At 43.2% G+C, this 12943-nt stretch overlaps 1 protein-coding gene across 2 annotated transcripts in view; it reads left to right on the top strand.

The window, feature by feature from the left end:
* MTA1-like (metastasis associated 1-like) overlaps positions 1 to 12943 on the top strand; it is a 31305-nt gene that overhangs the window by 8340 nt on the left and 10022 nt on the right. For both annotated transcript variants that reach the window (XM_019048645.2, XM_019048646.2), the window contains exon 4: positions 10592 to 12217. In XM_019048645.2, coding sequence (XP_018904190.2) covers positions 10592 to 12217 — 1626 coding nt within the window. The remainder of the gene's footprint in view (positions 1 to 10591; positions 12218 to 12943) is intronic.

Below are 12943 nucleotides of genomic sequence, written 5' to 3'. Positions count from 1 at the left end.
TTGTTTATTCTGGCGTTTCCAGGCCACATATCGACGGTGAAACTACCAAACCACGTATCTCCTTTGCGGTGTTTAAAAATCTACGCTAGCAGTTTATTTTTTTGAAGTAGACCAAATCAATATCATTCCTTGAAATTTTCACAGAATTTTCTCCGCACGAAGAGGAAAAATCACAGAAATTTTCAAGACTGGACGTTAAGTAGTTTTTCATTTAAAAAATAAAGTATGACAGGAAGTCTGCGACGTCGCAAACCGAGATACGTGGTTTGGTAGTTTCACCGTCGATATAAATTGTCGTATTCGGACCGTTTGAAAGTTTCAACTTCATACGTACAACCGCGATGCTTCAAAGTTTGCATCGCTGTTTTTAAAATAACTTTTTTCTTCTTTTTTTTCCGTAAGAAGTCACGGAATTGTCAGGAAATTTTACCGCCTTATTTTCCCAAAAGGTTCGGGAAAGTCAGGGAATAATTTTGAAATTCAATTTAATTTGCAACCCTGTGGATAAAATTTGAGTGGCTCAGGAGTTAAAATAGTTGTACCACGCATTTTGGTGCAACACGATGTTCGAAAGGGGAGTGACTTCAATTGTAATCTTGCATGTTTTTTATGACCATCGATGCGAACCGTCCATTAACTTTTGCACGATTCTCCCTGCAGACAAATATTTTGATAGGGACTTTGAGAGAATTTGCAAAAGCTGGAATGCAGCCTTGCTCTCGCGCTATCATAGCTGAATAACTGGTAGCGGGAATGAGAAATCAAGTTCGCCTTCAACTCGATCGATGCAATTTTAGCGGCTCAGGAGTTGAAATAGTTGTATCCTGCATTTTAGTCTAGCTTGATGGTCGAAGGACGAGTGACTTTCGTCGTATCTTCGTGTTTTCAATGACGATCGATGTGAAACGCCCAGTGACTTTTACTCGATTCTCCCCGCAGACAAATATTTTGAAGGGGACAATGAGTAAAAGGGGAGTGAGAAATCAAGTTCGTCTTCCACTCAATGAATCAGGGTGGCAAGGGTCAGAGAAAATTTGGTCTTGTAGGGAATTGGAAAACAACCTGGGAACTTAAGGAAAAGTCAGGGAATTTAGTTCGGAGGCAGGGAAATTCTCACGGCTGCGGCTCAACAGCTAAAACCCCCATTACGCGCTGGTATTAGTTGTCGGTGTTGCCGAGATTTCATGAATGTTATGCCGCCAAACGAGTGTCATGAGCACTGTATCCCCGATTTGTCACTAGTTAAACTTGAAGGGATCTAAATATTAACACTTGTCTATTCTTGATTATTTTTTTCTGCCTTTCCTTCTACTTTTACCTACTTATTCAGGGATGAAATTTCCAGGTTGCGTGCGCATTTTCGTATTCGTGTTTTTTTGCAAGTTTCAACTTCATACCTACCTACACACAATTTCAGTGCTTCAAATTTTGCATAGCTGTATTTAAATTAACCTTTTTCTTTTTTCTTTGCAAGAAGTTAGGAAATTTTAGCGTCATTGGTCATGGAATGCCCTGTTTCATGTTCTTTCGATAAGTCTAAGATTATGAGCCGCTCCGTGAAATACCGCGGTATTATTTTAATTTGGTATGGAGTGGTATACAGTTTCTTGTACTAGGCTTCCACAACACAACTACCTTTTAACGCAGCAGAATTGAAGGCATTTTTCATGATGAGGGGACCTTTGGACGTATTTCCGTCAAACGGACCTAAGCGCCAATTTGAGTTCCTTTTCAAGAATTTAGAATCCCGGATAGCGCGATCTGTCAAACGGAACTAAGCTCCATGGAAAAGAATTGCGAGTATAGGAACGAATGAGCCCGACGCCCGGTTCCGCCGCCAATCCAAGCCCCCCTTTTCCTTCCTACCCCGATGGCGCTTAGTTCAGTTTGAAAGAAATACGTCCATTTATGAATTAAGTTACGATCTAGGAAGGGGAAGAGAGTATAAGCCGCGTTACGCTACGTTAAAAGGGGGGAGGGGGGTCAGTGCGCTCAGGAAATCATTTTCACCGCGACCCTCCAACCTCCAACCAGCGCGTTTCCCGCCATCTCCATGCGCGCGCTAACCATGATAAGTGTAACTATGGACAAAACATGGATCCTTTTAGTTAACCTTTCGTCTTACGGGTAATCAGTAACGCCATTTCCACCGTGAAGTTTTAAAAACGCTTCGTCGAGTAATCTAAAATCGGCGGCGAAACACTCACTCGAGGGGTTCGGTTACACGATCCCTAATGCCTGCCCACGTGTCGCAACTCCAACAACTCGGTTGTTAGAAGAAACCCTCTGTTGGGAAGTTCTGGTCCATTTCCCTACAGCCCATGCAGATGATGAGGCTCTTTTAGATTATCATCTGTTTCCGAAATGGAGATGTTGCATGTGTGAGCAATTTGCGATTTGACTGTTGATTCTTCTGTAAAAGTTCGTGAGAAACACGATGGTGCCACTGGTTTTCTCTGAAATCAACTCCCAAGCTCAAAAAAAGCTCTCAAGTTGAGGCCAAAATGGAGGGGATATCCCACCCTACCCTGAGAGTCCACGTCTACATAAAGACAAACTCTCCATGCAAAGATAGGGAGCAAATAAATTAGCAGGGTTGCCGTGTTTTCAGTTTTGGAGTCCCCAGAGAAAGTGGCAGCCCTGTCAATGTATTTGCTCCCCATCTTTACATGGAGAGTTTGTCTTGATGTAGGCGTGGACTCTCAGGGTAGGGTGGGATATCCCCTCCATTTTGGCCTCAACTTGAGAGCTTTTTTTTTAAGCTTGGGAGTTGATTACAGGAAAAAAAAACCAGTGGCATCATCGTGTTTCTCACGAACTTTTACATAAGAATTAACACTTAAATCGCAAATTCCTCACACATGCAACATCTCCATTGAAGGAATAAATTGGTGGGTTGCAAATGCAGACCAATGAAGAAGTGCAGAGAATCCTCGTGAAGTGGTTCAAAAATCAGTCATCAGTCGATTTCTACAATATAGGGATCCGGTTCCTGTGGTTCAAGCCTGAAATTTCGAGGTGACTACGTAGAAAAGTATATTTTAAAGTCAGCTAGCATTTGTCAGTCCTCTGACAGAAAATCTTTTATTTTCATGTCGAAATTCACGTTACTTTTTCATTTTTTCATCACAGTTATCGTGCATCCGGGAAACGCTATGACGGCAGCGCGGTAAAATTGGTCTCCGAGGCTTTCATTTGCTTCAAATTTAATGAACTATAGCTTAAATTAAAGCTGAAAGTTTGAAAAATTGAACTCTAAAAACCGATTTCGTCCAGCACCAATAGGTGGTGAGAAAAATAAAACCGCACCAAACTTTCCAAACGACCCTCATCTCCTGAATTCAAGAAATTCTTCCTTCTGTTTCGCGCATCATCTGCTTTGATGGCAATCTTATTGGTGTGGCTAGTGCCAATTATGCTGCATGCAGAAATTGCTGCAATAGGGTCGTATGTTTGATCTTATTAATGCTGTAAGAGAGGCGAATAAAATGGTTCTCAATATTGACTCTTGGCTCAATTTGAAAATAAAGCACCATACCTGTAACTAGCACCGTACGGCATAAACCACCTAATGTCACATCACATACTTGAATTCTGAATTAGAACTTTTTCTTTTCCTTCGTGAGCGGGGAGAAAACTAAGTTGCTGCATTCACTGCCCGTGTGTGCCAGGAAATGGTGACCGAGAACTCCTAGCCCCCGGCAGACGCAAACGACTGACCAGGAAGGCGATCAGAGCCACCCGCACCCAACACACGAGAATTAAGATTCTCTGGGCTCATTCTTCAATGATAAAAACTCGGAAAACCATCGGTACAAGTGATACTCGAAAAAGTAAAAACAGTACTTTTGGCTGTACTTTGGAGTTGATGAAAATCTGATCGCTCATTTCCGTTCATGAAAGATTTACTTGAAGGTGATCCTCAAGCTGAAATCCCCCATTTCAAAAATCTAGATTAATAATCGCTCGGTCTTGACAGTTATCGATTATTCTGTGTCTCGGCGTGCTCACGGTGGTCTTTGTGGAACAACTTTCAACGGTAATTTCATTTTTCACGCAAAAAACATCTAAATAAAACCTGCAAAAATAAAATCAAATTCCTGTGAAAATTGCCTCATATTTCCCCACAAATCATAAAAAATGTCTACATTTTCAGAGGACACCCCCCCCCCCCCCGGACCTCTTGCGACCTTGGGAGTGTTCCATTCAACAACCCCCGCCTCCCTTGTGGGAGGGTAACTTAAGAGTGGGGGGGGGGGGGGGCTCATATAAATTCCTTAAGCTCTCAAGGGGATTAGCACCACTGGGAGACTGTATCGATTTCCAAAGTGCGAAACCACGTATGTTCTGTTTATGACGTTGCAGACTTCCTGTGATGCTTCTTTCTTTGGAAAGCTAGTCAACGTAATTGCTTGGAAACTCCCTTGATTTTTCCTCTCTCTGTTACCAGGATATTCCGTATCTCGTTCAAGCTATTCGGTTGTCTTGTTCCTCCTCTGAAAAGTAAAATTTGAGTGGACATTCTGAATCGCCGCAATGCTGCCGTGCTAAGGAAAAACGCCGCATGAACCTTCAAGCGTTGCCAGATCTCTTTAGATAAAATACCAATTTTCAAGAAAGTGTGTGAATTTTTTAACTCTAAATTTTCGGGCAATTTTATACGCAATTTGATCTAAATTATTTGAAAGTTTCGAGGGAAAATATTCCTTTCTTTCCTCAAAAATCAACATGATTATCGAAGGATATTTGGACTGAGTTAAGCAGAATGCAACCAACCCACATTTTGGAAAAAATTGAGTTATGAGTGGTTTTGAACTCAACCACTGCTCCATTGTCTATCGCCAAAAATTCTAAGTTTTTGTTGGAGCAAATTTTGCAGAAATTGAACTTGAAGTTACATTGAGTCTTATGCAGGAGCCAAACTTTAAACCTCTTTTTCTCGGTTCGATCCCGATGTGGCTTGGTTCCTTTCTGTTTAACTCCGTCCTTTTGGCAACTCTCGAATTTTCATACGGCGTTCCTCCTTAGCACGGCGGAATGGAGCTACGTGGTTCCGCTCTTCGGCCGTCGATATTCGGAAGCGTTCACCCTGGATCCAGCTCGAGTGGCACCGATCCCGAGTCCTCCGTCCGGGCCGGCACCTGCGGGGGAGCACAGGAGCACGAAACGAACCGATGTCCGCGTTCGCGATGGCATCATCCAAGGAGCTCGGGTCGGTTTCGGGCCGTTGTTACGCGGTCGCCCGCCTCCGCACAGAAAGTAGTCCCTTCCCGGTGGCTCCGCGGCCGGCGCTCGGCTGGCGTCGCGCGTCGCGTCGCGGCGCGGCGCTCGGCGTGGGGAAAGAAGGGCGAACGCCTCGTCCAGCTTTTGACGGTCCCGACCTCCGACTCCCCATCCGTCCCCCATCCCCCCGCGCTTTCCTCCCCCGCCGCCGCGCCGGTCGCCCAGGCTTCTGGTCCGGCCCAGCTTCGGCCCGCGTGTGTGTAATTAGTGTACTCATCAGGCTCACCTGTCCGCAGTCTCACTTACTCCGAGCCGCCGCGCCGCGCCGCGCCGCTGGCGTCGGTGTCGCGCTGGGGTGGTCCACTTTTTGCAAAATTTTAAGGTCGGAACCTCCGTATCGATGCCTCTTTTTTTTCCGCGCTGACTTCTCATGGACAGTGGAGTTCTTGCATGATAGGGGTATTCGCGATTCAAGCACTTTTTCCCATGCAGGTACAAATGCAGTGCATATTCTCCTCGATTCTTATGAGCATTACTAGCCGTTCTGGACGCGCAATGCGCGTCCAGAACGGCCAGCCAAGGGGCTGCGCCCCCTGGACCCCCAATCACTCGCCACGCGAGTGTCATTCGGCTCGCTCCGCGAGCCATTTTTCTCAGTGATTGGACATTTGATCACTAAGATGTATACATTTTGGAGACTCTGGAGGCAAAAATAATTTCGTTACAGAACCTTGTTGCCGGAGCATGCCATCATTTGCACATGAATAGATGTGTGGAGATGAAGCGATGATAGGGATCGATCATTTCTTCAAAAACGCATTTGACTGGGACGTCATCCCATCGGGTGGACAGTCCATGGATCTCCTTCCGCGATTTGACTTGCTGAAGTAGCAAAAGTTCATCTTTACCTCTTAAGAAGATTATCGGTGGCGTAGGGGTCTAAAAACTGCTCAACGATGGTATAGTTCGAGTTCCGAATCGCGATGAGCCCACTCGTGTTTTTTCTTATACTTTCATCGCATATTTTCTCTGATGTTTTTCTTTTATTCTCTCTGATTGCATATTAGTAATCATATCCTCATTTCATTTCCTTTTCCTTTCCTTTTTCCCTCTCTGTAGCATCTGTGTCCATTTACAATTATTATTTTAAAATAGCTTTCCCTTAGTATACAATTGATGCATCAAACGGAATCAATTGTTTAATGACATTTCCAGCTAAATCATGGGTTTTCCCAGGAAGGCAGCCTCTCGTCCCTCCCAGACTCTATTGTTGCCAGATAAGTTGTTTTTTTAACACTTTTCTCAATTCAAATCAATGTAAAATATTCTTATTTATCGCACAATCTGGCAACCTCGGAATCGCTGTAAGTCTGAATCCTTCGAAGTTTATATTAATGATGATGATGATTAGTGCGTCCTCAGAAATATTTGCCAAATAAAGAATGAATCTATGCACTAAAAAGTACATAAAATGAGTAAAAATGATCGGAGTTTTGAGGGCTGGACTGATCCGAAATCTTCAGGAACGATGGCTTTCCGGAGACATCGCGAGGAATATTTAAACCGATTTGAAATCGAATGAAAGACAGCAAACTTAGCAGAGAGCTAAGCGCTTTCTAAACCCCTTCTTTGATGCACTGTGATATCTCTCTGCACGAATTTTCAAAAAGATAACTTAGAGCTAGCAGGCCGCCTTCCAATCCAATCTCTCAGCCTTGGCTCTCATGTTTGATAAACAAATAAAACAGTGATAAGAATGTTCAAAAAACACTCAATAAGGATCGCCAGTTCGCTACCTTCAATCTTCTTGGTAAAATAACTCAAGTCGTCTCAGGTGCATATGATGCGAGGATTTGAAGGCGATTCTTGGTGATCTCTCAGTCGCTTATTGCGGGAAATTCATAACAGCCGGCGCGGCGGTCTGGGGTGCGAAAGTAAGGAAATTGCGTACCTCACAATTCCGTCAATTCTTCATTATTATCTCGTGCTGCATCAATAGAAATGACGTTCGAGGGTCATGGTTTGTTTAAACTATTCTTTTATGACATGTCATAGTCGGTCCTGGATTCTAGTTAGCTCGTGTGTAATCGGAAATTAGTTTTATAGCCTCCTGAAAAGTTGGCACTCTTCAGATAAGCACTTTTCTACTTAAGCCTCGTCATGCATTGATTGATCATGAATTGCCAGTTACACATGGGTAACATCAGTCGGAAACCAATGATTTCTTCATGGCGCTAGCTAGGGATGAAAGACCTCACCTCAACTTAACCACCGTAGAAACAGCGCCGGCGATGAAATCATCGTGTTAAATACCTTTTCAACTCGTGCATTTACTGGGCACGATACCTCTTCAGTAAGGACCCCGCAAACTGCTCATGAGAATGTGTGCCGATGTCGATTTCCAGTTTTTTCATCGCATCAGACTCCTCTATTGATAACTGGAAATAAAATCGGAGCTAAAACTTGAAACAAAGCAGTGACCGAGTTAGGGGTTGATTCAGCGCAGCAGACTTTGGAACCTGGAGCCAGCTGCATTCGATCTCGACGTGAGCTTTCGCCCAAGCAAAGGGGAGAGGGGGAAGGAATCGCCTTGATGCAAGGATTGCTCTGTGCGGTAAGAAGGAGCGTCAAGAGGGAGGGTAGGGGTTAATTATAGGTCAAAAAATGCAAGCACTCACGAAATCGAAGGTTTTGCATATACGCGCACACCCGAGGTGCATTGTATACGTAACCTCCCCTTCTTTGGTGGCTGTTGGTGGCCACCACCTACCCTCGTCCACTCTCCCTCGTGCCTCCGCTCCTATCGATCCGAATAAATTTGTCCTTGCCACCATTAATGGGAGGGTGGACGCGGGAGGGGGAGGGGGCTACTCAGGAAATGAGGGATATGTGAGATGCCGAGGCTAAGTAACCCCGGAAAAGTTGGCCATTTCGATTAAATGTTGCTGTAGCTTTTTTGTTTCATCTTCTTTGCGCGCCCCTTTCATCCTGCCGCTTCCGTGCTCTCGTTTAGCACGGAGTATACCTGTATACGGGAGAGTATTGCCATCTCTGTGCCGCTGGTTCATCAGTTTTAGGTCATCATGGAGCTCCAAAGTTGGACCAATGTAAACAAACCCGACCTAGAGGAATACGTATTATAGACTGAGAAATGAATGATACCTAATCACACCCAAAGGTTAATTTTCCGCCAAAATATCCATTAAATGTCGACCCGAATTCAATTCAGAAGTTTATTTTAAAAATATTTCTATCGCATCCAAAATCACGTTTAGAACTTCATAGAACTTTGTCGCTATCTTGTTCATTTATATTGGGCCAAATTAGGAGCGGAGGGGCTGGGGTTTGTTTACATTGGTCCAACTTTGGGGCTCCATGATAGCCGACTAAACAGCTGAGAGCGGCACACTTTTTCTGTAGTAAAGGGATTGAGATGGCAATACTCTCCCGTATACAGGTACTATAGTTTAGCAATGATAGATCTCGTTTTAGCAACCCGTGGAGGAGTGAGCATGCTGCACAGTGCACAAGTAGTCTGGCTAATAATGAAAGATCTGGAGGAGAACGAATCGAATAATCGTCAATAATGATGAAAAATTAAATTCTCAAATCGACTTTTGTTAGTCGTAGCAGTTACGATTATTCATCCCCCCCCCCCCCTCTCCGCTGGTTTTATGGCTTCGTGTCTAACACCTTCAGCCAACGTTAGACTATGTTTAAGGTCCGTAGACTTCGAGGGATTTAGGAACATCCATGCTCCAGAATTTTCATATTTTCAGGGATTAAAGCCGAGTAGAATCTGTCTCAGCAAATCTGCCCGTCAGTTCCGTGAAAATTTGACGCCACTACCGGGATTCGAACCCGAGACCTATCGACCTAGAGTCAGACGCACACAATGATTCATTCATTTTGCTCGACAAGGTGGCCACAGTCTTTGAAAAACTTAGTCGGGGAAAATCGCGTCTTTAAAAATGGCGAAATTTTATCTTAGCTCATCTCATAATTTTAGCATATCTCTTACGCGAATCGTAAAATATTTTAGCTACAATTTAAACAGTAAAAATAGTAACACTAAAAATGTGGCTCGAACTACAAGTAACAAGGTGGTAGAATAGTGCTGGGTCCACATCATTCTATGGGGAAAATTAGGCCAAAAAACTCTCATAAAGTTTGATCAGTGTAAAAAATTTGAGCTCTAATGAGTTTCAGTTTAAGGCCGAAGAGAGAGAGCATTATCAGCTCAGGCAGACGCATTGGAATACTTTTGGCTGTGGTCACACCGAGAGATCTGTAACGTTTTGAGTCTTTTTAGACCTCATCCGTAAAGTGTTTTCCGTCTCTCGGCGTGATCCCAGCTCAGTATCCAATGTATCCAATGTATGTCTGTATGTAATGAAGATGAAAAGTAATATCGTGCACGACGTCATGTCCAGGCAGTTAGTGTGGTATGGCCACGTGGAAAGAATGTGCAGTGGCGTGGCGTGAATTGCGATATATCGATTGTTATGCCATTTAAACCTATGAAAAAGGATCGATAAACAGGGTGTTCGCAGCGAACACCTTAGTAATCGATTCTTTACCATAGCTTTAAATGGCATGAAAATCGATACATCGCAATTCACGTCACGCCACTGGGGAAGAGAAGTTGCCTAATGCCTTGTCTCCACGGGACGTTTCACGGGATTTTTCCCAAGTTCGAATCGCAAGAATGAAACTTCTGGGCTTTTTCCCCGTTAAACAACACAACAAAATTTCTTTCACTTCTGTTAAGTCGTTCCTGGGACTCCACAATGACTCTCAGTTGGCACTGTGATTAATTTTGATTACTTAACTCAATATTTTTCCCAACTTCGCAAGTGAGATTTTTCCCTGGGATAAATCCCTTGAAACGTCCCGTGGAGACTAGGCCTAACATTTCTTGGATTGAGTACCGCTGGAAGAAGGCGACGCACAACCCTTGAAGGGATGGCGGCAGGGCGTCGACGAAAAGATGTTGCGTTGCCAGTTGGCCGATAACCCTTGGCAAGATAGGCACATGTGTCATTTGGGTGTGTCGTAGAGCGCTAAAATGCGCTGTAGGACTGACGTATATGTATATGTATGTATGTGCTATTCGTAATTTTTCAGCCATTTTCCGTCAGATGCAACTCTAATAGTTGCTCCATTTGAAATTTGCCTCTAACTCTTTGTCTTCCCTTTTCCTCTTAGCCAACTGCTGAACTGGGAATATTTTAAAAAAATAATTCAATCCCCTCTTTGAATGGCTGAAAAATATTTCAGTAAGTATTAAAATTCAGCCCCAAGGAAGCTCGTTAGATTTTTCTTTATTCTAATCCATTCTAATTGGTAATTATCTTGTTTGTTGTAGGTGCCTTATTTGAGGACAGTGATGGAGACGGCCAATCAGGTTTAAGTCAGAAACAGCGGCACCAAATTAAACATAGAGAGTTATTCCTTTCAAGGCAAGTGGAGACGCTGCCAGCAACGCACATTCGAGGAAAATGCTCAGTGACACTTTTAAATGAGACTGAGTCTCTAACTAGCTACCTCAATAAAGAAGACGCCTTTTTTTATTGCTTAGTCTATGACCCTTCTCAAAAAACTTTGCTTGCAGACAAAGGTGAGATCCGAGTTGGTGCTCGTTACCAGGCGGAAACAGCTCCTTTCCTTGAATCAGCAAAAGAGAAAGAAGAAGACCGTAAAGAAGAAGAATTAGATACCTTAGTTTGGACACCAGAACATAATCTGACTGATCGACAGATTGACCAGTTTCTCGTGATATCACGTTCTGTTGGTACGTTTGCCAGAGCCCTTGACTGCTCAAGCTCAGTGAAACAGCCCAGTCTCCATATGAGTGCTGCAGCTGCCTCCAGGGATATCACTTTGTTCCATGCCATGAACACCTTACACAAACATTCGTATGATATTGCCGAAGCAATAGGCTCCCTTGTTCCTTCTACAGGCCCAGTCCTCTGCAGGGATGAAATGGAGGAATGGTCAGCATCCGAAGCAAATCTCTTTGAAGAAGCATTAGAAAAATATGGAAAAGATTTCATAGACATTCGGCAGGACTTCTTGCCGTGGAAATCGCTTAAAAATATTGTTGAATATTACTACATGTGGAAAACAACAGATCGTTATGTCCAACAAAAGCGGGTGAAAGCTGTAGAAGCCGAATCAAGGTTAAGACAAGTGTACATTCCGAACTATAACAAACCAAACCCATCAGCAATCAACAACAATAAAGGGATGATGAATGGCAATGGCTTGGGATATAGCGAGAATCTGGTAAGTGGGAAGGCTTGTGAATCATGTAATGTGTCGATATCAAGCCAGTGGTATTCCTGGGGCCCAGTCAATATGCAGTGCAAATTGTGTCAGAATTGTTGGCACTACTGGAAGAAATTCGGCGGTCTCAAGGTTCCCTCTCGATTGGCAGAAGTGGATCCTGAAGTTTGCAAAAAGAAATCAGGTAGCATTTCCGATGAGGAAAAGATCCCACCAAGCCTCGCTGGCCATCGACCTCACCGGTGTAGTATTATTGGATGTAGCAAAGAATTCAAATTGAAGGCTCACCTAGCTAGACACTATGCAACAGCACACGGCCTTGCAATAAGAGCAGGATCTCCAAGGCCAATCATGAAAACAAGGACAGCATTTTATCTTCGCACAACACCCCTCACTCGAATGTCTCGCAGATTATGCAGAAACTTGATTATGTCGCGTCATGCTGCACGCTCTCCATTCTGGTCTATTAATGTGCCGGCAATCAAGCAAGAATGTCAAGTTCAAATGATGGGTAAATCAGTAGCTCAACTAAAAGAACTGCTACGGTATCATAAAAAAGACCGAGGCAGTGTTACCAACATAGCCACCAAATTAGGTATATTGAGGAATCATGAGCTAAATGTCCCCAGCTGGTTAGCTCCTACTCCCAAGGACAAAATTGCCAAGAGCGAAAGGATTAGTTTCCCCAAACCTCCAAAAGGACCTGGTAAGTTTCTCAGCTTCAGTTGTTAATACCTCATGCCTTTTTTCAGATTGATCATGAAATGGAGCATCCTAATCTCTAAATACACATACTATATCCAGGTCTATTGTTAGAAACGCATAAAGTAAGCAAGCTCCAACCCCAGGGGCGCCAGACTTTCTCACCTTTCCTCCACCATCTGTTCTTTTCTTTAACTTACTGATGCCCCTGACATTATCTAAAGCTCTTAAATGTAATGGAGTTAAAAATTGAGCAACTGCTCAAAAAAATCCGAACATCCATATGTTTGGAATTTTTTTCCTTTACAGTGAGGAGAGGCGAAAATGTAATTTTGCTTTAATTTTTTAAATACTGAATTCTTTTTTCTCCATCTGTGTAAGAACAAGTTTAGGAAACAAACGTTAACAAAAGTTAAGGAAAAACGCAGGGGTTTTGAACAATTCTTTGAACTCTTAAGAAGCTTGGTGGTTGAATCTTAATAGTAGTTTGGTTCAGACAACTTGAATATAATCCTAAGAGAATAAAGTGGCATAGCAAAATTTAAGCTACTTTCAAGAAAGACTACATTAATTTGTTGAAAAAATATTATCCTAGTGATTGGTCGAGAGCCTTGATGGCACGTCTGGATTTTTTTTTCTTGTCAGCTTTTCTCTTATCTCTCAGAAAATCCTCTTATCTCTTGGTTTTTCAATTCATGACAACTCCTATTGTCGTTTCAAACCTTTTTGG

The sequence above is a fragment of the Bemisia tabaci genome, chromosome 2 (genome assembly GCF_918797505.1).
Source record: "Bemisia tabaci chromosome 2, PGI_BMITA_v3".
NCBI classification, from domain to species: domain Eukaryota; kingdom Metazoa; phylum Arthropoda; class Insecta; order Hemiptera; family Aleyrodidae; genus Bemisia; species Bemisia tabaci.
This window is presented reverse-complemented; position numbering and strand designations above follow the sequence as displayed.